The sequence below is a fragment of the Emys orbicularis genome, chromosome 22 (assembly GCF_028017835.1).
Source record: "Emys orbicularis isolate rEmyOrb1 chromosome 22, rEmyOrb1.hap1, whole genome shotgun sequence".
Taxonomy (NCBI): domain Eukaryota; kingdom Metazoa; phylum Chordata; order Testudines; family Emydidae; genus Emys; species Emys orbicularis.
The window spans coordinates 8,421,208-8,447,625 of NC_088704.1; the positions used below are offsets into that span (position 1 = coordinate 8,421,208).

General features: G+C 44.9%; 1 protein-coding gene across 1 annotated transcript in view; it reads right to left on the minus strand.

Annotated features, from left to right (window-relative positions):
* Positions 1-26,418, minus strand: part of UBR4 (ubiquitin protein ligase E3 component n-recognin 4) — a 118,357-nt gene that overhangs the window by 14,701 nt on the left and 77,238 nt on the right. The window contains exons 72-100 of the mRNA XM_065421477.1: positions 25,687-25,772; positions 25,357-25,444; positions 25,019-25,212; positions 22,695-22,934; positions 21,557-21,695; positions 20,349-20,474; positions 19,645-19,773; positions 18,630-18,973; positions 17,724-17,814; positions 17,235-17,319; positions 16,640-16,767; positions 15,714-15,843; positions 14,388-14,545; positions 13,410-13,519; positions 12,141-12,282; positions 10,594-10,675; positions 9,839-10,012; positions 9,141-9,262; positions 8,508-8,705; positions 8,302-8,382; positions 5,778-5,865; positions 4,924-5,051; positions 4,317-4,424; positions 3,724-3,843; positions 2,761-2,951; positions 2,343-2,516; positions 1,588-1,687; positions 743-961; positions 66-179 (exon numbers count right to left, since the gene is read on the minus strand). Of these exons, the coding sequence (XP_065277549.1) occupies positions 66-179; positions 743-961; positions 1,588-1,687; positions 2,343-2,516; positions 2,761-2,951; positions 3,724-3,843; positions 4,317-4,424; positions 4,924-5,051; positions 5,778-5,865; positions 8,302-8,382; positions 8,508-8,705; positions 9,141-9,262; positions 9,839-10,012; positions 10,594-10,675; positions 12,141-12,282; positions 13,410-13,519; positions 14,388-14,545; positions 15,714-15,843; positions 16,640-16,767; positions 17,235-17,319; positions 17,724-17,814; positions 18,630-18,973; positions 19,645-19,773; positions 20,349-20,474; positions 21,557-21,695; positions 22,695-22,934; positions 25,019-25,212; positions 25,357-25,444; positions 25,687-25,772 (4,089 nt within the window). The remainder of the gene's footprint in view (positions 1-65; positions 180-742; positions 962-1,587; positions 1,688-2,342; positions 2,517-2,760; positions 2,952-3,723; positions 3,844-4,316; positions 4,425-4,923; positions 5,052-5,777; positions 5,866-8,301; positions 8,383-8,507; positions 8,706-9,140; positions 9,263-9,838; positions 10,013-10,593; positions 10,676-12,140; positions 12,283-13,409; positions 13,520-14,387; positions 14,546-15,713; positions 15,844-16,639; positions 16,768-17,234; positions 17,320-17,723; positions 17,815-18,629; positions 18,974-19,644; positions 19,774-20,348; positions 20,475-21,556; positions 21,696-22,694; positions 22,935-25,018; positions 25,213-25,356; positions 25,445-25,686; positions 25,773-26,418) is intronic.

The following is a 26,418-nucleotide window of genomic DNA, read 5'->3' on the forward strand; positions in this document are numbered from 1 at the left end:
CAGGGCGCAGACTGGTGATTTTCCTGATGTCACATGAGGCCTTTCCTGCTGCTGTTCTGCTGTACCTGGAACTTATATCCTTCCCTGCAGATACAGCAGGTCAGTCCTGGTTCTTCTATCAGCTCTTCCATCTGTTTGAGGAGTGCCGTCTTTGTCACCACCTGGCCCTTTTCATTCGTCTGAAAGAGAGAACAAGTCAAACATACTAGGAGAATAAAACCAGCGAGGAATTTATATTTGCTAAATACCAGAGCATCTTAGTTACTGGAAGCAGAGAACATTGGAACACAGAATGCTGCTCAGCTATCACAGGCATCTGAGCAGAACTGGGAAGCTCCCATAATCTTGCTACTGATTAAGTCCGATTTATAATATTTTCGGACCTCAGAGATTTCCTGCAGTTCTATATTACAAAAGGCAACCACCAGCGCATGGAAAGCTGTTATATACTGAACACTAGGTGACAAGATTATGGTCAATGGACTCTTGCAGGCATAACATTGCTATAGTTGGAGCTCCCAAACTATGCTAGCATCAGAGAGTGAAAGGATTTCCCACCCTGAGACAGGTAAATGACCTTCCCTCTTCCAAAAGTCATGCAAAGACCGTGTGGCTGGAGCTCTGGTCACTCAATATTTGTCTTGCACTTAAAAAAAAAAAAATTCTTCTGGCATTTTTAGCAAGACAGGACTAGGACATCCACCATAGACCATTGGAATCCACTACGGCGGATAGGCATTACCGTCATTCCCAGAGTGCCTAAGGCTTTTTGCCTCATTGCCATAGCCATGCGCTTCTTCTCCGCACGTGTCTCCTTGCGGGCTGCATCGATCTTCTTGTTCACCTCTGGATGTTCCCTTAGCGCCTCCAGCAGGTTCTCCGCTAACGTTCCAATACCTTCGTCACTGGACACTTGCTCCAATTTGTGCAGGTTCGTAATAGAATCTGTTCCTGTTAGTACCTGTTGGAGATTAAAATATAGCAGCTTCTTCAGGAAAAATGTGAGCAAGACCCGAACTAGTTCATCTAACCCAGCCTGCAGCAGTCACTGATTGACTAGTTAGAGCTTTAGGCCACTCCAAGCGTTTTAAGGGGAGTAGTTCACTGCAATGCTACAGGCGCCCAAGACTGGTGTCTCACAGTCTTCCACAATGCACCTGTATCATGCCCTAAAACTGCATACCAAGGCTACACATATTGAGTAACCAAGAGCTAAAAGGAGTTTGTCATATAAGCTACTGAAGTGAAGCCCATAAAACACCTACACCATGGGAAACCCATCACAGCCATAGTCTATAGTTCTACCTTGCACTTCAAAGGAACTGGAAAATTTAACAGAAAAGAACGATCTTGAGCTAAAGAGAACCAGACAGTACTTAGTCAGAATCTCTCTACTTCAATGGGCATTAGTTCTTTCCATAGTTCTTTCCAGACTAATGGATCAACTGGGTATGAGAACAACATTGCTCTCCAAACTCAACCACAGTACTACTATGAAAAGATTGATCTAGCTACAGACACCCTATAAGCTCTCAGATACAAGCCAGCCACCTGCTTCCTGATCCGTTTCCAAGACTATCTCCTTACCTGTGTGGCAGGGTGTTGTGTGGCGAGCCCTCGAAGGAGCCTCAGGATGAAAGGAAGTGCTGGACGAGATAAAAACTTCTTCCATATGTCTGCATCCAAACTACACAGAGAAGGCAAAAACGTACAGCAGCTGAAAGATAATCGCCAGCACCGAAAGGTATCTAGCTTCCAGCCAACAGCCAGCTTGCACTATACCAGCTGTTAGGAAAGATGGCCACCTTTCCCTCATCCCCTCCACGCAAACAGATCATAAACTTACAACCAGAAGGGCTACTTTGTTCCCTCCTGTCTGAGCTCAAATATTTAGTTTAAATTTTAGATCTTTATTTATAAAACCTTAATGTGGTAACTGAAATGACATTCACACTCCCTCCTCCACACTGCACACACTATCAGTCAGCTCCTCATTCAGTTGTTAGCTTCAGGTTTTGTTTTAGGCCCATGAGATGACCCTCAGTTTGAGCGCTCTGTTTTAGGGTGACGGATAAGTTTCAGCCAGGAAATGAGGCCAATTGGTGCATCTGAGTAACCAAGCTTAGAGCTGGTAGAGACTTTAGGTCATCTAATCCACACGTGCAGCCACTACTGTAGTTCTGTCCCCTCAAGAGTTCATTCACCAGGGATTCATCGAGCCTAAATCTTTCCAGGGATGGAAGTCCTAACCCTCCCCTTGGAAGACCACTCCATTTGGTAATGATGAAATGAGATAAGGATACACATGGTTACCACACAACACACCACAAAGTTACCCTTACTTCTTTGCACTGGGGATATGCTTTTTCATGTAGTCGAGTGCATTCTGTGTAATCCCTTTCTGGAGGATGAGATCTTTCAGCTGATGCCCATTGCTGTTATTCTTTATGCCAGCTGCTATTTTACAGAAACAGTCCAGGAAAACTTTATCATCTCCACTGTGTTCCTCATCATACCTGAGTGAGGAGAGGAAACAGCAGTGAATTTAGGGCTCTCCCCTAAGGACCCAGCAGATATACTGGTTCACTCTGCAGATTAACAAACACACATCAGCCCAGAAAAGCTCTCCAGAACTCCCACCCGCCAACCAGACTCCTCTTCTCCTGCAAATATCCATTAGACTAACGGAAGCATCAAGGATGCTGATTTATTAAGAATTTTAATTTAATTGGTGCTCTTTGCTGATGTTACAGAACGTACTTGTCAAAGTTACAGTAGGGCTTGAATCGATCAACCAGGATCTGCATTTTCTCCATTTCCCCAAAGGACAGATAAGGGATGATGCGTAACAGGCCTTGCAAAACACTGGGATTGGAGCGGACAAAAGTGCTGTTAATCTGATCCAGCAGCATTACCAGCTGATCCTTGTCACCAGTAAGGAGGAGGTTACCCTGCAAAAAGGAGAATGATTTATGTTCAGGATTAATCTATAGGCTTCAGGAAAATCCTCCTATTCCAGTGGTTTACTGACTGTTCCCTATCCGGAGGAAATCAGAGCTTCTGGATCTCAGTAAGACAGCGTGATAAAGAACAAAGACAGCAACAGTAGAAGTCTCGTGGTAACGGAGAAACTGCATTTTTAGCACATTTCCAGGTGTCTAATGGAACAGTCAATAATCAATACCTGGCTTTCTGCAACTGCTGTTAAAATATTCTCGGGTCGAAACAATCTAACCCTAGCCCAAAAGAGGTCTGACGCAAGCAATAGTAGTTCCAACAGATCCACTGGGCTAATGGTACCCTCAGGAGAGGGAGAGAAGCCCCATTTCTCAGTGTTTCTGGTGTAACCACATAGTTCACATTGCCAGTTATTCAGAAAACCAAGTGTGGTTTCAGAGTTCATAAAAAGGCACTCTAAAGGACAAGGCAGATTCACCTCTTTCCATGTTAGCTGATCCAGCCACTCTGAGCCAACACACCCCTACAATGCAAAAGAGTTTGGGAGGAATCTTGCAACGCTTTTGGTTCAATGTTGCTCTTCCTCCTTCTGTCCCCAACACAATCTTTACCAAGGCTGAATCTGCCAAGTACTGTCGTGTCTGATGGCACGGCTTAGACTCCTTGTACAGACCATGGAAGGTCTGTACCACTGAACAAGACATTTACAAGCCTTGGATGCCAGTCAGTATTTCCCTCTCCATGGCACCCAGAATAAACACTCACCTTGTCCTCACTCAGTGGTTCTGCATTAGACTCATCCAATATGATCTCCATGATGCTAAGCACCTGCTCCGCCACAGCTGCTCCTCCACTGTCCTTGCTCTCCTGCTCGGCTACCAGGGCCTGCACCGAAGATGACATTAGTCACTACAGCACCAACTGCTATCACTAATAGATGACAGAGGGAAAATAGGGCTGATAGTCCTTAGCTTAGACCAGCACTGAGAGGATATTTAAGCTCTCTTTTGGTTGCTATGAGGCAAGTATGACTGAAATTTTGGGTATCTTAAATACAACTGAGCAGATGACAATTTTTCAGAAGTCCTGGTAAATTTGTGCAAGAGGATCATTCATTACTGAGGAAGGACACGAATGTGATGACAGCTAAGGTGTGGATAAAAAGGTTGTGTTACCTGGAACGCTACTCTCCAGATAACTCCGCTAATCACCCAAAGGTATGGTCTCCATACTAACTCCGAATTTGTGTTCTTGATGCCACCATCAAACTACACTGATGGCTTTGGGCATGATTTACCATCCAGCAAAAGGTGAGCCAAGGGTACCAAAATCCACTGTAGGCCAGAATTCCTCCTTACCAAATTCAGAGTTCCCAGCATGACATTCAAAGTGTTCATCTCAGGTTTGACCAGTTGCTGACGGTTCACTTTCACTTTCACACAGTAGCTGAACAGTTTTAGCAGCACCTTCAAAGAAACAGAGACTGTAACCTACAAGATATCCATGAAAGGGCTGGCAGGATGTAAGCGAACTTAAAAGCTCCGAACAATCTAGTTAACTTTCCAAAATCCCTTGGAAAGCACAAGATGTGACCTCTCCAAAAACATTAACCCCAAGAAGAAGATTGTGATTTTCCAGTAAGATTCTCTAATATATAAAACAGTCATGCTAACAACCTGGGGCCTGATCCTGCAAACTGCTCAGTGCCCTCAACTCCCACAGACTTCAAAGGCTTATTCCGAAGAAGTGTTAACAGAGGGGATTAAAAGGGGACAAGGAGAAAGGAGGAAACTGCTATAATTTTACTAGACATGGATTAGTGAATTTAAACTCTGCTGCAATATGTGAGCTGCTGTACAGGACTGCAGTTGGTAGGCAGCTATTCTAAAAGAGGGAGCTTTCTTGACTGCTTGTGGATTTACTCTACCACACACAGTCTCTTTGCCATGAGTTGCTCAGACTCACTGTCAAGAGATGTCGGCCTTGTTTGAAATCCTTGATTCCAGTCAGTCGGTTCAGCATGCACTCCAGGCCTCCACACTGCGCCATCACACCGGCCATTTTATAAACCTCTTCCTCATCCTCCTCTTCATCTACAGGAAAGAAAGACTATGACAGAAGGGAGGCAGCGACAGCAACAGGACTATACAACTGCCCATAAGGAGAGAGGCACTGAAGTAAAAATGGAGATTAAGCTACAATTGCCAATGCCAGCTACGGTCAAAGTTAAGCAGCTGGGCCAAATCGGAGAAAAATTACCATGAGCAAAAACATTAAAGAAGGATTTTGACACACAAGTTCCTTCCATGTCTAACATGAACTCTAAAGTGCTGATGGCCGCAAGCTCCGGTGTACCAACTAACTTCAGAATTGAAGGTCAATATAAACAGTTGCTCTAATCTCAGGGACGTCTGAAGTCAGAGAAAAGATGGTCTTCTCATTAAAGCACTGGACTGAGTTTGATTCCAAACAGTGCCACAAATTTCCTGTGAGATCTTGGGCAAATTGCTTAATCTCTCTGCATCTCTATAAAATGGAAATGATACTTTCTGAACTCAGAGGGGGATTGTGAGGATAAATTCATTCATGTTTATGTCGTGCTCAGATACTACAATGAGGGGGCTATATAATTATCCACATTGATATTATAAGATAGTGTTGATTATTTAATCTATTCCTGGCACAGGAGGTAAATATAGCAAAAGAATTGTTTGTCAGTCAAATATAAGCTCAGTGCTGTAAGGTTAATGGTGCCATACTTCTGTAGTGAGCCCCACACTCCAAATCTAATTCCAGTTTCTAAGGAACAAATGCCTTACCTGTAGTGGAGTCCAGCGACTCAATGAATTCTTCAGTCGCATCTCCTAGCAACCCTCGCATGCGGTAAATGATCCTCATTGGCTCCCCCTGGGGAGAAGAATTAGACAAGTGTCATGTTTGCTATGCTGGTGTCCCTGAAAATGCCCAGTAGTCCAATGATGTTTCCTTTAGAGGGGATGACAAACATTTAAGCCTCAGTTTCCTTTCACCCCAAAGCAGAAGGTAATGCAGGGAAATTTTTGCAATGGCTCATTTCTCCACTTTTTATCTTTCTAGAATCTCTCCAAAACCCCATCCTCATCAAACCCCACTAAACCATCATTTAGTCTAGTCTGTTTCCTAACAAGGCCCATTACCAAGTTGTGTGTCTAATTAACAGTTCTCCCTCTTACATCACCTGCCTTCATGACAGATTCCTTTAGTAATAGGTTGCACTGTGGTATCACATCAGTGAAAGACATAGCCAAGAAGAAGGGGGGGGATGAGACATGTATGTCCTCAGAGAGGGTACCTGCTCTATAATCAATCTTCTCGGCTGATTCCATGGCACAACCCTGGAAAAGACTGGTAAATAAATTGGATGGGGGTGTTGCCCAATAAATCAGGGAGAAAGAGAGGCTAATTGGACTGGTGTTTTTAAACAGACAAGTCTCCCAGCAATGGGAAATGAAGGAGAAAAGAGTAAATGGCATTTTGATGAGCTTTAAGTAAAAAAGGGTATTGGGAAGTGTGCAAACACCGTAAAGGACTAGCTGTCCCCTTTCTGTGGGAAGGGAGTCAGGTAGCAGGATGCATTTCCAGCCAGAAACACTGGCTGAGTGTATATCACCGAACTTATCATTTTAACACTATAGGTCTGAATACAAAGAAGGAAAAAACCCGTAGCTTTGGGAACAGGAGACCCTGAGAGAAAAAACCTGTCAGAGAGCGCACTAAGCCTAATGTGGAATAAGCAGTGCTTAATGTCATAGCAAATACATAAGCACAGGGAAAGCCCTGGGGGAAGATCTGCTCAAAGGCCATGCTAGAGACCAGCAATTAACACCACAGGGGCCCTGGTAAAATGGCAGATGAACAAAAAAAGCTAGTGAGAGAGACAAGGGAAACAAAACAGGCCTGAGGTTAGCTTCTTGTGAGCCTGTCTATTTCCTAGGGAACGCAAGATGGAGCTCCAGAAGTGCTTTGGAGCGATGCACACAAAGGAAGACAGATGAAAGCTGTTAGTGACAGTAATGCTGAACAAACTCAGCCTTTCACATCCAGCAGTGCATCCTGGGAAAGCAATACACTGGCTACAGAAGAACATCGCACACAAACAGCACTTCCAAATGCTGAATACATAAAAGGGGTCTGAGGGGAGCACATGGAATATTCAGCCTTGCTTTTTTGGGCAGCTCACATGCACCATGAAGACCAGAACTCATTTCCCCAACCAGTGCTGCTGCTTAATGGAAAAAGGTGACTATCAACTAGCTTCAGGCTTGATTTTGCACCACAAAGGTTTTTACTCACAAGCCTGATCAGAGGTGCTGCCCCAAATGAACAGCACTAGACTGCATATGAGCTAGGCACTGGTATTATTTCAAAGAAAACAGGATTTATTTGAATCTGCCGCAGCAGCATTGTGAAATGAAACACTGAGATCAGAAAGTGAAAACGACCAGTCAAGTTTTCTTGTCCGAGGTGAGCAAGATGCAAAGAGTAAACTGTGCATAAACAAGAAATAGAAAATAAGATTTAAAAAAACCCTCAGTCAGCCTTAATAATCTCCAGTGCTATTAGCAGGCGCGGTAAGGCACACATTTTCTGCATGCAAGATGTACACTGACAGCTTCCTTTTTAGTGCTATCCACTAAACTAAACCCTCACAAACAAGGCAGACACCTCTCGACAGGTGCCCAAGGTGTCACAGTAGGCTGACTGCAGAGTGGAAATAGAACAGAGAACAAACTCCTTCCTGCTGTGACAGCTTGGGCAAGTCCCTTAAATTCATTGTCTTTTTTCTGCAGAACTAAAATGGGGCAATACCTACCATCACCTCAAAGACACATTGTAAGGATTAATGTCGTAAGTTCTTGGAGATCCTTAAATGAAAGGCACGAGCAGTATAAAATACTATTGATATCAGATACTCTTTCTCCACAGACATTGAAATGCAGAATAATAGAGCAATCTGGTGTCCCAGGCGATACATATATCAAGCTGCCATGTGCAGATGGAGTGTGAAGTGAAAGGCAGGGACATAAAATGCAGCTGTTTTTTAACGGAAGGGTCAGAAGAGTCCTTGGCTGAGAAGCCAGCTCAGATTTCTGCAAATGCATAAGCACAACACAGTCACTATTCTTAGCTGAGTCAGTGTTATGTGCTTCTAAGCCACCAGCATTGCAGGGATGAGTAACAGAGGCGCTTTCCAGTTCCCAAATGAGTGCATGGAGAGATCTTGAGCAACTAGGCACCAGAGGCAAAAGCTGACCCCATCTGGTATTGTTTTAAAACACAGAGCAGGGGGCCACTAGCACATACCTCATTGGTGGGGCACCAGACCTTCTTGTAGACCTCAGCCACAGGAAGATCCAAGCTGATGATCTTATTGTTCACCAGAAGCTGAAAGGGGGGAAATAAAAAATCTGAGCACAAGCTCACACCACATCACTGACGCGGATCACCAGCCTGACCAGAAACCTGCCCCCATGTTTCTCAGCACGTGGTCAGCAGTTGTGCATTCTCACCTCCATTCCACTGTCATCCTCCAATAGCGCCACCAGGTCGCAGTCCTGACAGATTTTGTTCTTGATGTCCCTCATGAGCGGCCCAATGCCAGGCTCATTACTGCTGTAGGGGTTCCCTGGCATCCTTCCCTGCAAGAAATCTTCCTGCTGGGGATCTTTCTCCAGTGTTACAAAGAATTCAGTCACTTCATTTTCTTCCTTAAGAGCAAAAGCAAAGGGAGAGCGGGTGAAGATTTCCCTAAACACGTCTCTCATCCTCATAGCCGTTACCAGGATTTTCTCTAAGACAGTAGAATCACTAGCTCCCCCTGCTGTACCTACAGACCTCGGAGGAGACCTGATAATACCAGATCATCTTCTGTAAGCAAATTCCTCACTGCACACTAAGGCCAAGCCTCAGGCTTCTCACCTGCTCAGCAATGGCACAGGAACCCAGCACTGGTATGGGGTCCCAGAATGGGGACAGCACACTAGTACAATTTTACACTGGTTAACGTCAAACCAAAAATCAGTGGAGTCAGCACAGCTTTGGGATCTGTTCTGTTGAAGTGTAAACAACTACTTTGACAAGCTTGTTTCATTCTGAGGACATATACAAGACCTGCAAATGACTGCAGGTGTCTGCTCACTTACTGGATAGATAATACTGCAAAGTCTCTCAAAGATGAAGACTGGAGTCCTGTAGTCATCAAGGCTGTAGCGTTTAGCAGTTTCAATACACACTGCCATAAATGCCTTTGTTTCAGATTCTGTGCCTGCAAAGAGAAGGGAGCGTTTCATATTAATCCAATTTTTCAGTGGGCTCCTTTTAGCCCAACACATACATCACCTCCTCTTGCAGTAAGTAGCACACTTCAAGGCTACCTCTCTTCTGAAAAGTATCTGTTTAACATAGCTGGGGAAATCGCTATGGGTTCATGGTAACCAGGAAACCTCTTTGCACATTAGCGCCACAAGAAAATGATCCTTTCATAACAAAGCATGAAATTCCTGGGAACTAATAAAGGTCTCTTCCAGGCATTTTATTTAAAATTTCCCTGTGGCCAGGAATGGCAAGGGGTTCTACTTGCTAGGTTTATTACATGATGAAGGGAGGGAGGCGAGAGAACCATTGACCTACATTAGTGTTTGTAATCCCCTGGCTAGTATATATCATGCCATAGTTTTGAAATGTTGTACGATGTGCTTTAAAACCAACATGATGTGGTGGCCAAAGTCATGAAAATCCCTGTTGTGGGGTCCTTGAAGTTGTTCCTTTGTGGGGCTGCACTACAGGTCTTCTCTTCTCAGGTGACCTATAGTCAGGATTCCTGGAACCCAGTTGTCTCTACCTGTTGTCATATCCTCCAGCATCTCCAGCAGCATGTCCTGGGTCTCATCAATTAGCTTCGTTCTCTGCACTACCAGCTTCCTCAGGCAGAGATAGCCATTCAGGACTGTGCCCACCAGACGGCTCTTGAAGTGTCGTTTGATGGACTCCACTTCCACAAAGGAAGAGAGAAGCCCTACGAAAACAGGAGAGATTCAGGAACCAGGAGACTCTATTTGCTTTGTTAGCTATGTATTACACATGGCCAGCAAATCTAGAACTATCCTGCGAAGGGAACAAGAAAATGAAATGGCCTGCAGTGACTCCTGATATTCAGTCTGTTACTTACCCAACCTACTCCAATATAAGCCAAAAGATTTAGGGTAAAAAGACGGGCCCATTTTGGGGATGGGGATGGCTTGTATGCTAGACCAAATATGATCAGAGAAGAGGAGAGGAATGGGAGCAATCAATCTCCCAAGTGTAGGGCTTATAACTTCCTCACTGAACTCCACTTGTGGGATTGGGGGCTCTTTTCTCCAGCCTAGGGAGTGTGTCTGAGGAGGGACTGGCAGGTTCCACAGTGGCTCTTTTCTCTTGGCTACTCCCCTGGCCTCTTATGTTTAAGCCAGCTCTGATGATATGCAGGTGAATGACTTTACTAATACTTACACCTACATTGGGGAACAGTTTGAAACCGCTACATGCTTTTGAAATGCAGTGAACCATGCTGCAGATCTTAATATGTGACCATTATATGGGGGTGCAACTAGGTACCTGTGAGGCTCTTCAAGGCATATCCCTGCTGCAGGTCAGTGCTGAGTGTGGCTTCCTCCAGGGCAAGTAAACGAGCTATTTCCTAAAAAGAACAAACACCATCTACATGACAAAGCAGCAAAGCAAACTACAGGTGCCAGGAATGACCGGCTGATGCATGCTCAGCAGACTCAAAGCAAAACCACCATGTTTCTAATGGACACAGTAGAGGACTGGGGCTGGCTATGTAAAAGCCAGAACTGCAGAACAAAGTAAGAAGACAATCTGTCCACGGGTGCCCAAGCTGTATTCCTATTCTCGTCCACTTACTCATCTCATTTCTATTACACATCTCTCTGTTGGTCAATCATCGCACACGCTGCGCTGCCATTGTTCAATACGAATGATGTGATGTCAGGATGCACCTGGTATGCTCCATTGCACAGCAGGGGCATTGTACATAACTGTGCCTGTAACATTTTATTCAGCCTCTTCAGGTTCCAGTAGGGTTTGCTGTGGTCTAGGATTGGATTTCACTGCAATAAACTTGAGTATCAAGGGCTGCTGACACCCAACGACTTGAAAACTGTAACGTAAAAACATTCCCTCCCAATAGCCCATAGTTCATGTTGGAGGAACTGGAGCAGACCTAATCCTTCTGCTCTGCGGTCACTATTTGCTCTCTGAGCCCGCTCAGTCCGTCAGCCAGGACATGGTGTTTTGGCACAGAGCTGCTGCCGAGTCAACGTACCAGACATTTTTGCTCCTTGGCACAGTTGCCTGTGGAATACTTAAATAAAGGGAAATGGCCAGCTCACATCGAGGCACGGAGCAGCTGGGGTTAAGAATTACTATAAGCCATTGCTGCCCATAGTGATGGGCGTCAGCTCAGAAATACCAACCTTATACAACTGATCCCATGGGGAGGAAAGAGAAATTCGGAATCATGCACAAAAGCAAACGGGTGCAGCTCTTAGAGCGCAGAAACCAGGCGAGGAGACTGACATTGTGGGGCTTGAGGGGAGCTGCAAGGTTCACAGGTGCCGACTTCCCCACTTTCTCCTGGGTGCTCGACCCCCCCCCCACCCCCGCCCCTGCCCCCACTCCACCCCTTCCATGCAGCCCCACCCCTGTCCCGCCTCCTCCCACCCCTGCCCCACCCCATTCCAACCCCTTCCCCAAAGTCCCCGCCCCAACTCCGCCCCTCCCTGCCCTATTCCAACTCCTTCCCCAAATCGCCACCCCAACCCCGCCTCCTCCCCTGAGCATGACACATTCCCGCTCCTCCCCCTCCCTCCCAGCACGCCGCCAAACAGCTGTTTGGTGGCAGCCGGGGGGAAGCGCGGGGAGGTAGGCGGAGGAGCGGGAATGCAATGCGTTTGGGGGGAGAGGAGGAGGTGGTGGGGTGGGGGGTGAGGGGAGCTTGGCTGCCAGTGGGTGCAGAGCACCCACTAATTTTTCCCTGTGGGTATTCCAGCCCTGGAGCACCCACGGAGTCGGCGCCTATGGCAAGGTTGGCACCAGCTTCCTCGTACTATTTACTTTGCTTCCTTCTTACAGATCTGTACCTTAGTGATGAGGTTGCCGACGTAGGGCAGAACACCTCTTGCTGCCAGGTAGACCTTCCAGTGGGCGGGCTTGATGAGTTTCTGATACAAAGCCAGGTACTCGGCAGCACACTCTCCAGCAATGCTCAGCTCATCCAAGTAGCTAACACAGGGAAACAGAAGTTAACTGCTTCCTAGTGACAAGAAGCACTCAGAACTTAAGGATGGTGCAGCAACCTGGGAAATAGCTATAATTTTTTTTTATAAATATGGTGCATGCCTCTGAGTGTTTATGATGGATTACTTGCCAGGGAGTTAGCTCAAAAGGGGTTGTTAAAGGAACCAAATAAGAATGGTAAAATAATGGCCTAGATAAGGAACATCCCAATAAATATTCCAAACAATAGCCAGTTTTATAGCTGTGAAGAAGCAACTCCTCAACTTCAGCCCTGGTGACAGAGCTGTTTTGCCAAGGCTGGGAAGAGAGAGATCAAAGGGAACACCAAACCATTAGAGGACTAGAAAAGGTTGGTGCTTGAGTGGACAGAGAGGCTGCCCAGAGAGTGTCAGTGGAAGCTGACAGGCTGGCAAAGGAACACACAGATAGAGAGAGCATGCTGTGAGCAGGACGGTCTGTTTCTCCCAGAGATGGGGGTTAGCTGAGGGGAACTTACAAAACCTGGCAAGGATCAATTACGGTGCAAGACTTATCAATTTTACCCATTGCCCTGTGCACATTGTACCTCTGGGGGAAAAGAACAAATAATGCTTTGTTTTGAAGACTGTTTCTAAGTCATTTTTATCAATGTCCCAGTCACAGACCCTAGGAATGAAAGGGTCTACAGGTGTCCAACGCAGCTGAGCTGGTCACATTAACATGGATGGGGAATGGCCCAGAGTACCCAGACCGAGAGTGGCTGGACTATGTGGTTCCACCCACAGCGAGGATCAGGAAGCTAGGCCTGTCACCTAAGGGGTGCAGCACTTGAGAGGAACTGAAAGGGATCTCAGGCATGGTTCACCTTGTAACTGTGATAGATGGTAGGGAAACAAGGTAGGAGAAGAGCTGTAAGGAGCCTGCCTTTCCCCATTTGTGCTTTTTCTCCCCAATACCAGTTCTATCAGTGTTAAGTGCTGCTCCTGTAAAGCAGTAAATGCCCAGGGGAGCTGTACTCTAACAATTGTGGTGCGAATTCTTAAAGGAGTGATGTGCAAGTTTTAGTGGGGATCAGAGAAATCAAATTATGTGATTCATTCTGGCGCTACAAAGCTAAGCACCTTGTGAGATACCTGGTAAGGAGATCGAGGACCTGCTGCTTCCGGCTGGGGATGGTAGCCAGAGCTTCCACAATAGTGCATGCAGCCTGCCTGGCAGCTTGGGTTGCAGGAGTAAACAGTACCTAAGGTGGGGAAATTAAAACACATGATGTCACTGGATGTGGATAGGTAAACTAGTGACAGTCACTAAAATGAGACCAACATGGGGGCAACTGGTGGCCTAGCAGTAGTGCTCTGTATTGCCATGCCAGAGACCTAGAGATTGTCGACATGGACACTTCCTTTGCAGCAAGCTGTGGTGTAAAAATCTACACAGTTTCAAAGCAGGGTAGCTCAAAGCACACTAGAGAACTTTTGGTGCGTGGCAGCAGCATCCACATGGACACTTCGTGTGTAGCAGGCTGGTACAGAGTAGATTTACACCCCAGCTTGCTGGGAACGAAGCGTTTTTGCAGACAAGCCTTTAGATGTGATTGGACAGGACAAAGTCAGTGGTGATCACAAGGTCATTCAAAGGTCCAGAGAGTTTTAAAAGAAGGCAGAAAGCTGGGAGTTATGTTTTTAAATGGCATTTCCATGGACCCAGCCCTAGGGGAGGTTGTGTGTGCCAGTCAGTCAGTAGGGGTATAAATACCATCCCACTCTTTCAGTCAGCAGGAAGGGCAATGTAGAGACCTTGTCCTGTCCCAGCTCCAACTGGTTCCTGCCCTTCCTGTTCATTCTTGAAAGCTTTCCCCCTAATCCCAACCTGCTAGAAAGGAGTCCTGAAAGGGGCAACACCCCTTTTCTTTCAGCTATTCGACAAGGACCCCACTCGCATAAAGGTTGCAGTGGGCACAGCGTCTCCAAACCACAGCTCCTTTGACACCTCTTGGTTTGCTTGAAGAGACACTACCAATAACCAGTTGTAGAGCTGGGAGATAAAAACCATCAATGATTGAGAATGCCACAATTCTTGGGTTGTGCACTGGATGCCTCCAGGATGTTTACCTGTCGCAACCAGTTGTTATGTCCCAGTTTGAGATCCAGAGGGCAGGTTCTCTTCCCATGTCGGCTCATGAACTGTTTCCATTTCCAGACATACTTTTCTGACAAGTAGAGCTGGCGAAGCTCAGTTCTGCTGGGAGCTTTCCCATTGGCTTCTGTACCTACAATATCAACACAGCTTAAGGGAACTGTCAGCTCCCATTCCCTATGAACACACCTTGTGCAGAGGAGCTTTAAGAGTTCCCTTTCCCTGTGAATACAACCCCCTGCTTTGAGGAAATAGAGGATTCCATGTAGCACTGTTTCTTTTTCCTGCTGGAACCCTCCAAACCCCTCTAGGAGCACCGGGAATCCTCCTGTGCTCCCTTCCGCTGCCATTTTCAAACCTCCACTGGGCCAACCTTCCTTCTGGCCAAGAAATGCAACACATGACTTCCTTGGGTACTGCTCTCGAGTTGGCTGTGAGGATTTCTGTAGTACTTCCCTCCTGATGTTCCCAGAGAATATGCCCACTGCCTCTGCGGCACTGCTGTGTCAGGTCTGAAGGAGTCCGGAACTCCAATTCCTCTCATGCTACTGCAATGTGCTGACACCAAGGCACAGAGTTGGCCCTTTAAGTACCCAAGTTGCATTAATGTATTATTTCTATAGTACATAGGTGTGCATAGCACTTTATACCCAAATCAACAAAGAGGCATGAATCCTCCAAGTGAGAGTAAAGAAGATCCATACACTAGGTGAGTCCTGCATATTATAATCATACTGTACATTGATAATCACATTGGTAAACTGGGAACTGCTCAGCCCATGAGCCTTGAGATTTTATAGTTTATATTACGAAGGAATGGAGTTTTCAGAATTAATGATGTACAGACAATTATTCATCACAACAGCCCTATAAGGGAGGTGGTATCAACCCATTCTATAGACAGCCTACTGAGGCAGAGAGAGATTAAGTGCCTTGCCCAAGGCCACAAAGTTAGTCAGTGGCAGAGCCTGAAGTAGCACTCAGTCCTGGGGGCCCAACCCTGTATTCCCACCATTAGACCATATTGCCTCCAATGTCTGATTTTATTCCAAGAACTCTCTCGGCCACAGGGGTCGAGCCACAGGCCTAGCAGCTCCTCAGAGATGGCAGCACTGAGTCTGCCCATTCTGCAGCTGAAGTAGAAGTGCAGAGATTATCTCAGTTGTGAACAAGAGGGAAGGAGACAGGCAGCAGTTTTAGGACCCGCTAACTAGGTCAGCACTCAAACCTGGACACATACAAATGTTCTTTGCACAATTTCACTCCCTTTAGAAAAGATATGTAAAAGGACAGGACTCTACCTCTAGCAGGGAGGCACTTTTTCCAGGCCTCATATGATGCTTTGGGGTCCCTCTTGAGCCAGAGCTGAGCCTGAGCATGGATCTCATTGCTGTAAGGTTTAACAGTGGTGAGAGCATCGACTGGGATGTCCTAGGAAGCAAAGGGAAAGCCTCAAGTCTGTGACAGCCTCAAAAAGCAAATTTTGTTCCCGAGACAAACTATTCCTATGGCAGAACAATCAGACATGCCTGCACAATGGATAGGTAAACAGAGCTCTCCACAGGAGGATAGGCAACTATACCAGCAAGGTTTGTTCTATGTAATCAGAACACTAGTTTCAATTATGTAAGTTTAGACCACTTTACTTCAGTGCAAATGATACTGAGCTATCCGTGTACATCCCCTTTTTGTCCATGACACTGATTACCTATCATTTAAATGGGGATGCTTTATTCTAATGTAAAAGGTTGATACTGCTATGGAGTTCCGTATCCCACGTCTGACATCGAACAATCCAAGTCAGACACCAGGGTCGTGACACATGCTCCAGTTGTGAATGGGTCACACAGAGAAGTTGATCCATTTTTTGTCAAAACTTGTTAGAGCTCTACATGTACAAACGTTCGGTTGAGATAAAAATCAATAGACGTACTTGCTTCAAAAAAGCTAGGTAAAGTCTTGTAAGAACCTGTATAAAGTAACAGTCATTGCCTTGATGGCCCTCTTTCTATGCATCTTAAAGCTGGGCAGGAGAAAGTGGAGAGACCCTTAGATATATCCACCCGTCACTGGATTCCAGTGCATGTGGTCTTGTGCTTCTAGAGCAGCAGTGACCAGGAACTGGAAACCCGTACATATGGTATTTTTTTTCCTGACACACTACTGTGTCTCAGATTTCAGTCAGCTAACTGTCTCTTTGCTCAGTCCGAAGTGTCAAGGGAGGTACCTTGTTTTTCTTGCTGGTTGGAGCAGGCGGTTTGATCAGTTTTTGTAGAATTCGCAGACACATTAGGGTGATGTTCTCAACAACCACGGGAGTTTTAATGTTCACTGCCATCAAGAAGAGGCTGAGAGCTGAAAGGAGGACACAGGGATTAATGCCGTTAATGAGTATGCAGTAAGGCTAAGGGTATGTCTACACTAACCGCCAGATCGGCGGGCAGCGATCAATCCAGCAGGGATCGATTTATTGCGTCTAGTCTAGAAGAGGTACTATTGCCATACACACAAATCAAGAGTCTTCAACAGAAGGCAAGATCTCATATCCTGGGTTGATCTATCACATTCTCATGGAGAGAAACATGCCCGTGATAGGAAAAAGATCCCACTTCCCTTTGCCTCTAGTTCTACCCTCTCCATGTTCTCCTCCCAGCACTCCTGTTGTATATACTGCCCCCATAAAGCCTACAGCTGACTCCCCCACTACTGACCCCAGTTACCAGGTCATCTGTGCTAGGATTACTACACTGAATTTTCCATTTCCACAGACACCTAACTCATGCTTTTTAAATTAAACTCCCTTATTAGTTGTTTGAACGTACCACAGCGCAGACGCAGCTCCCAGCAGCTATCTTCCTTAGAGATGGAATCTGTTAGCAGTAACATTTCATACTGGAGGCTGCTAGCCTGCAACGGAAAAATGTACAAAGCTTTACGAAGGCTCGGGGACAGAGTACAGTCCTTGCTGCTTCTTCAATATCTGGAGTTTGAGATACATTAATTTTGGTGATCTCAACTCAAAGCCTCTATCTGAGATGACTGGGAACCTGTTTGAGAGAGGCCCAGGATGGAGTGCTAAAAGCGAGGACTGAGATGTATTGGCAGTGCTGAGCAGAGAAGCTAGCTCACCATCACGTCGTGTGATGCTTGACTCCAGCCCGTGCCATAGTGCCTACCAAGACAGAAATGCCCTCTTGACTATGGATTGATTGGAAACACCACTTTACAGAAATCAATTATTAGAATCAAAAGGCCACTGGAGAGGGGCAGGGGAGAAAGAAGAGAAATAGTAAAATACTGGAGTTCCTCACCAGATCAGGGTTTGCCCAGTGTCCTTTCAGAGCTGCAGAAACCTTCCCAATGATTAGGTCATTCATTTGTTGTGTGGCCTCTGGATTGTCTCTGATTTCAGAAGCAAAGTAAATGCTATTAAACACTGCTTGCAGACATTTCTCAGATACACAAAGCGCCTCTCATTTCAGTCTGGTTCATCTAAAATTTATAGCAAGCCTGTCCAATCAGCACTTTTCTGACATAAGACCACAACTTGATAAATCAACTTCTACAGAGGAGGAAATGGAGGCGAAGACATACTAATGTCCAACTTTCAAAGTAATTTATTTAGGATGCAAAAACTTGGGAGACCCTGTTCCCAATTTTCTGAAGTGCTGAGCATCCAAAACTCCTGCTGAAACGCTGAGCGCCTTCTAAAAACCACGTTTAGGCTGTCTCAAACTGAGGCACTCAAAAACTGTGGCTACTTTTGAAAACGTTGACCTACAGAAAGTCCGTGTAAATGGCAGAAATTGAGTTCAGGATGTCCAACTCCCATTCCACTAAAACCACTAGGAACAATCTTATTACAAGTAGGAGTATGTGTGAACACTCACATACACCACCACAAGTCCAGAGCTTCCCAGAGCTCAGCTGTTAAACACAGAAATGTTTGTTTGAAGTGGAGTGCTTACGGAAAAGCTGGATGGGCGAGCCCTAAATCCTTTACAATGCCAATCCGCGCTCAAAGTGATTGAGCCACAGTTAACATTGCAGTGGGAGAACTCAACTGGTCTTTGGGTGAAACTGGGTTAACTACAGCAGGTGTCAATGTCATTAGTTATATGGCTACTTCAAATGATTTTCTGTTAGTGCATCTACCTCACTAAAACTGGAACCAACAAGTATGAAGCGCCCTAAACAGATGCAGAGCCGAGTCTAACCTGGTCAGAAGGCACATCAGCTGACGGACCTCCTCCCGCATCGTGGCTGCGCCCCGGCGCAAGTTGTAATCAAACAGCTCTCGGATAAGGCCCTGGGACACAAGAATGTGCCTGATGGCAGAGTTGGTTGCCAGGGCCCGGAGCAGCGTTATGCAGTGCTCAGTGACGGCTGAAGCACAGCCATAGCATTTTGTTGAAGATGTGTGGCCACAGCCTAAGACAGACAAAGCACGATATTGGCTGGCAGTAAATGTAGGCTGGACAGTGGTTCGGGATGATTTGGTTGCTGCCTCTCTCTGCTGGAGATCATATTCCAGGAGCTCCTTTCTAGAAGCAAAAACTTTCTGTAAACATACAAAAGAGAAGGAGAAGAAATTAAAACTGTGCAGGATTTAACCCCTCCTAAACTAACTTTTAAATGTCATATTTCAATGGAACTAAATGCAAAATGGTGAAGAAAAAGGAGAAGCAGCATATGATCATGATTTTTTAATTTATCCAGGTCTCAAGTTATGGTCACTTAATATATTTCATATAGAGACATTTTTATCCAAAGATCTCAACATACTTTAAAACGAGTAATTTATAAACCTCATACGGCACTTACGAGGTAGGTAATTTTTATCCCCATCTGACAGAAGGGGAAAGCAGAGAGGCAAAGTGACCTGGACAAAGTCACCACACATCAGTGGCAGAACTAGCAAGACAACTGAGGAATCCTGACTCCCAGGCACCTCCTCTAACCAGTAGACAACGCTCTCCCCATTACAAGCATTATGTTGTTTAAGGGTTTGGTCTGCAGTGCCTGAGAATTAACAGCTGTCGTAGAGTTTAGGAAAGGTAGCTCGTGAGTTCACTGAAAATCTGCTACATTTCTTCTGCAGTGCAACCCTTATTGTTACTACGGGGGTCAATTTAGAACAGCCACAGCTCGCTTTGCATTTTTTAGATCAATTGTTTGAAGCAATTTAGGACGCTGGGTTGCCCAGATTCACAATTAAGTGAATATTCATACCTGAATGATCTTGGAGAGTTCATCAAAAGAATTCTTGCAGTCACCACAGTACTCCTGCGCTAGCTGTAGTATGTACCTGTTCACACTAGCTGAGGAGGAGCTGATCCCACCACTGCTACCGGAGTCCTCCTGAAACACAGGGAGCAGGGGAAAATAACCAGCAAGTTTACAGCAACAAGTAGTCACACGGGAGGACTATACAAACATTAAGCTTTCTACTACAAAAACCTGCTTGAAAGGAGAGGCCCCTTTGCCATTCTCTGCAGTAACTTTGTAATATACTAATCAGGCAAGAGGAAGATTCTTCAAAACAGGCAAGACTAAACACACACAATGACACTCTCTGGAAAATACCAGAGAGACTCATGTACCTGTAGACCACACACTACGGTACTGGCTAGTTTACCGACACGCAACTGGCTTGGCAAGCTGCTTCATGTAAGCCTGGAGTGTGAATCCAGAATGACAGTTTCAGTTATAGAAGAGGATGGGTTAGATAAAGGCAGTCTAAGAGCAAAGTCTATGGATTCACAGGACTCTATCTAGCCCTAGAAAAAACACATACACTTCATTCCCTTCCATCACAATCCTGATTGAAATAATGCTGCTTTCTGGTATGCAGCATTAAGGCCAGTGTCTTATTAAGCCTGGTCTTGGCTAAGGTCAGCTGTGCCTTATACTGGGATTTGTCTATCCCACATTACCTGTGGCTTTTCGGGAGCAGCCTCGTTTACTTTACACAGCAGGTTTTCCAGCTGCGGTCGGTGTCCCATCAGCTGATGATACACTCTGTCAGCCTTATCCAGAAGAGTGTTGATATTTGTTACTGCCTTAGAAGAAAGAAAGAAACAAAAAATTGATGTCACTTGCATTCAGAGAAGATTTTTATTCCACCTTTAAATAGTATTACACCCGCCAGCAGAAACAGCTGTTGATTCGTCCATCATTTCTGCCTCTCAGTGTCTCTGACTGAGAGGCAGTGCTACCTACAAGGCTTTCGGTATATGGGCTCCTGGAAGTCATCATGGCCACAAGTCAGAGCCTAAGCGCACAATATCTAGTTAGACAAACTTAATTTGTGCATGTGGAAAACAGTATAGAACCAGGATTGTTTGTGCTTTCTCCCACGCTGCCCCTCACAGTTGGGGGGGTTCGCCATACACATCTGTGAAGCTACCTCGTTAACTTCCTTGAGAAACCTCCTTAAACTCTCCTTTGCCATGATGGCTACAAAAACCTTGACATTCGTTAGGATGCTGGTGTGCAGATACCACTGCCTCCCATGCTGACCAATATTGGCTCGTTGCTTCCTTGTACTCCCCCCTCTGTTGTCTCTTGTCTTATACTTAGATTGCAAGCGCTTTGGGGCAGAGACTGTCCTTTTGTTCTATGCTTGTACAGCACCTAGCACAATGGGGCCCTGGTCCATGACTGGGGCTCCTACGCACTACCCTAATAGAAACAACAAATAATAATACTGTAATCAAACACCCCTCTCACCACAGAGCCCTACATACATGGAACCGATGGATGCTACATACGTGGCACTGGATGGTTGCTTTGCCAAGTGAAGGAAAGCCATTGGCTACTACTTTTTTAAAGAGTTGCCTGCCTGATGCAGCAAGACACCTCTAAGTGAGACATTGCGCTTTACATCCCCTGAAATGCTGGAGATGGGAAGGGGATCCTGTACAAGGCTCAGTGCCAAAGCAAACTTACCTCCATGATCAATGTCACGTCCTGCATTAGCCACTAAGGAGTGACATAAGATACTCCCCCCTCCCTTCCAGGCACCAAGCACACTGCCTCCGTAACGCTCCCAGCTGGGATACCACCTCTGACGACATCACTAGATTGTTGGCACGTCTAAGGGATATTATGTGTGTTGTGAAACTACTTGTACTAGTCTCACCTTCTTCCGATCCTCTTCATTTTCTATTGGATCCACTGCACAGCAAGGCTTGGCATAAAGCATGAAGTCAAAGCGAGCGTATTTACAGAACCCACAGGCATTGCAGAGGAAAGGATCCTTCTCATCATAATTAATGGATCTGAAAAGCAAATCAGAAGAATTAAAGGGGGCAATAAAACTGTTTTATTGGGGTGCGTGTGTGAATGACAGTGGGGAAGGCTTTAACTTCTCTGTGTGCACGCACACACTCTCGCACAAATGAGATGGATGGGCATTAAAACACCCAAGCTGCCACAATACCCATTGGTAGCCTCACAAATACCTGACCACTTGAAGCACATAGGGTGCATTTTAACAACAAAATTTTGTCTTCATCTCCTGCTGTAAGGTAGTGTAGTGTGGCTGTGAGCTGTTATATGCCTGCCATATTTCTATACAGTAGGTGGAAGCATTTCAGTATATATACACCAACAGGATCCCTCCTAAAGAATTTGCAAAGCACCTTGGATCCTTCAGAGTTGGGAGGAGACACAGACTGGCTGGACAAGGAGACGGGACAAAGAGCCACCGGGAGGGGAGGGTACGGGACAAGGAGTTGAGGGAGAGAGAAGGAAATTAATAATTCTATAGTCAGAGCAGGGTTTGAACAGTGGCAGTAAATAAGACCTGTGGCCAGACTGCGAACAATGAGGCTAAAACAAAACATTGAGTAGCTAGCTGCTCATTCAGTGAGCACCATCCATCCTGCGAAATGATTGAGACACAGGTCATGTGGGAAAAAACAAAACAGTATGTGATCATTAGTCTATATCATAATGCATACCAACAAAGGCACCAAATTAAGATTCCCTGGGCAACCTTAATTCCGCCATTTCCTAATTTCGGAGGGCTTGACTTTGCAACATTTTTTTTTTTAATGTAGCTTTTTTTGGATGTTATATTTGGTTTCTGTTGTTTGGCTACATTCACATTATATCCCTGAAAGCCTGTTTTATACTTGTGGACTATTTGATTCTGATTAAACTATATGAATGTGCAGTTTTATTCAACAGGAGGCGGTTTGCTAAGCATCTGACATGGTACACAGTGCTAGGGCCCTACAAATGACTGGCTCTGGCTGGAGGAATTATAGCCTCACCTGCACTTGTGGCACTGGTACACATTCTCGCCACAGTTCCCACACACCCCAGGGTTGGCTGGGACAGATGCGCTGCACCGAGGGCACTGCAGGGTTTCTGTGGAGGCCTGGTAATTCTCATAGAAATCTGCAAATTCAATCATCAAGTTTGAAGCCACAATGGGCAGCGGCAAATCAATCTTCACCTCTGTCTGGCCTGGGGTCAGCTGTACTTTTTTGGCTTTGTGCCAACGGGCAGGCCTGGGAAGGAGAGGAAGAAACATTCATTTAACAGAACAGTAACCTCCCACTCACACACACAGAAGCCAAAGACAACCATCTCAACTCAAAATCTATTTTAATCAGCATGAATGGAGAGCAGTTCTAGGAGTCATTTTCTTAGCTTGTATATTGATATATGTAATGTAGCCAGAAATGCACTTTAAGCTGTTATCCTCTTCATAGCAAGAGACTGTTTAGGATTAAAGAGCTGTTGATGCCTCACGGAAAAAAACTAATTTTACAGACATTTTTTCTAGGGATTTTCACCTCTTTATTAGTAAAGACATCGGTATGAAAACAGGATATTTATTTCTAAAGATCTCATCTGCTCCTACTCCTTATTCCCAACCTGAAGTTAGAATCCTCTCTTTGTGACATCATAATCCTCTCCTAGGCAGCCACTTGTGATGTCACTGAGGATTAGAAATTCAAATAAGCAGCAGGATAGATTAATTCCTAAACCAAAAATCTGATTCTGGCGAGAACGTCTCAAGAAGAAAGAAGAAAAGAAGTATATAAGCAGAAATGGGCTAGACTGTGTAACATGTTAAAAAGGAGCATTTTCTGGTGGTTAAAGCAGGGTATGGGAGTCAGGTGATCTGGGTTCTATTTTTAGCTCTACTAATGACTATTGTGTGGCCTCGGGCCACTCACTCAACCTCTTTGTACTGCAGTTGCCCCATCAGTGGTGTGACTATGTTTAATTCATTAATGTTGGTAAGGGGCTTTAATGTCTTTGGAGGGATGGAGACATTCAAAGTATAAGCTTCCATGACATGTCAGTGGCTTTAATATCTATCTTCAAAAAACAAGCAAGTTATTTGCTTAAATTGTATCTGTGCGCACAAATTTTGCGGGCACAAATCAGACTTTAGGTTTTGAAAAACCTAGAATTTGGATGGTCTCTTTGGTGCTTTAGAAAACAAAGATCCCAGTGCAGTCCCACTCAATGGTGCAACTGAGGCAGAGGCGAATAATACTCTCAGAGGGAATGCAAACACAAGAAGCCAGACAGACAAAATCAGCCAAGTAGTGGAATGGCCAGGAACATGACTTGAATCTGTTCATCTCAGCAGAAGCTGGGGCATTAAATTCAGAGGCCTACAGTTAGAATGCTTTATACCTGCTCACAGAAAGATGATTACAGGGTTAGCAGCTTAATGATGTGATCAGAATCCAGGACAGTCATATATGTATATAACAAAGGGCTGCAAGATAGTAGACTGGAGACATGCAGGGGTAACCAAGCCAGATCAGGGGCACTTAGGCATTTTGAAATCCTCAACTAGATCAGGAAATAGAGACTTTCAGCACAGAGGAACTAAAAGATGATTCTCTGTAAGTCAGCTCAAGGACACAATCTTGCTACAACTTCAGTTTGTAAGACATCAGGATGCCTGGACAGGGCTAATTTCTACATTCTCAAATCTGTTATTTTATATGATGTGCCAAAAAAAAAAAAAAAAAAAAAAAAGCTTACTATAAACAGGGGTGAATAAGCTGGTTATCTCAGATTCATCAAGAGACTACTGTGTCAGTGAAGGCATTCTCTATTCAAAAATCCCAAGGAAAACACAGGGGTAGTTAGTACGCAGCAAGAATCTCCCTCTCTAGGTCTCTCTCACAAGAATCATCTGCTCAGTGCATAGCCAGCTTCTTCAATGGGACGCTATCAAACTCTTCAGTAGTGAACAGGATTTTAACCAATATTCATTATCCTCATTTTCACTTCAGCTTCATTCCCAGCCCACATTACACTGTCCCAGGCACAGCAATTTTAATGCCAACAGACTTTCCACTCGGGGATCAAACAACTACAGGAGTTTTACAGCCATGGCCATCATTGATTCTCTTCTCCCCACCCTCCAAAAGGGACCAGGGAGTTTCATCAAGTACACATCCTGATCAGTGTGCCTTAGCTGAGGAGCTGGAAGGTGAAATGAAGTCCTCTAATTCAGGAAAGTGTCATATCCTATGCCAGGAAACAATCAGCACCATATCAAACTTGTATTTTGGCCAAGAAAAATATCCTGACACCACTGCCAAACCCGAGAAGTACATACTTGTTTTTCAGCTCCACTATGGCCTGCACTGTCCTGTTGTTGTAATAGAGGTTGATAGTCCGGACCATTTTGGTCCTTTTCAGATCTCCTATCTTCACTGTCACTTTGCTAATGGTGTGGCTGCCAATCAGCTTCACCACCTGCTGGGTAGTGGTGTACCGTGTGTCCACCTTGATGGAAGACAGCTTGATGTACTGGGAAGAGAAACAAAAGTGCTATTAAAATCTTCAGCCAACACAACCGGATCCCAATGAATGGAGAAACACAGCAATTTAGATGGCTATAAAGGCTGGGATCTCTACAGTCTGAAGGGAAGACAAACAGCACTGATCACTTACACAGAAGGGAACTTCTGGATTGTTGCAGACAAGACAAGGATCACTCTCCAAATAATAGCCATCAAATTCCACCAGACCAGACAGCGTGCTGGATAAAGAAAACATTAAAAATATCTGTACTTTGGCGTTCATTCTGCTTTAAACACAAGTCATTCAGAGAAGCAGAACAGATTTCGTTTGAGTGTTTTCTTAAAACCAGCTGCAACAAGTCTGTGATTTCAGCTGCGGCCCTACCCCACCACTATTTTAACAAAAGAAGTTTACACTCCCTTGTGGAGTGCAGCTGAAAAGTTCTTGTAATATGCTGCAGGAAAGACAGGAAGAACTCACTTGTAAATGTTGGAATTAGGATGGTTGGTAAGGATGTGGTTTTGGGTCCGGAGGATCTCAACAGCCTTTTGGGAGTATTCCTTCAACTGAAATACAGTTACACAAAGGAGAGAAGGTGGGGAAGAAATACCTTTTATTGGACCAACATCAGCTGGTGAAGAGATAAGTTAAACAAGCGACTCGGGCAAGTAATATCTTTTCTGCACCTTCCAATTTAAAGCAAGTTTATGATTTTTAACAGCACAAAGGCCATACAGCCTCCCTCCCTATTGCCTGTTAGTTCCACAGCGGATGCATGCTCTATACCCACGAGAAGCAGACTTTCACTGATACTAAAATTAGACTTCTACTGCGTGATGATGTAACCCTTGGCTAACAAATGAGATTACTGTCAAATGTCTGTGGAATGCTCTCACCTCTTGTGCATATAAACACACAATTATCAGAGCAGCCCACGATACCACAGGCCCCTGATAAACCATACCACTTGCCCTTCTTTTAGTTCAACACTAATGACTATAATGTACTTCTTAGGGTTGAAGCAGATTGATACCTGTAAATTAGAGCTGGTTGGGAAATGATTTTTTTCTGTGAAAAATAAACAAAAAACCTTGTGTTTTCCTCTTGTCAAAAAAATTTCTTCAAAGTTTTTCAGATTTCATTGAGAAAATGTTTTTCAGGTTTTATTTATTTATTTATTTTAAAGAAACCCCATTTTGGGGGAAATTAAAA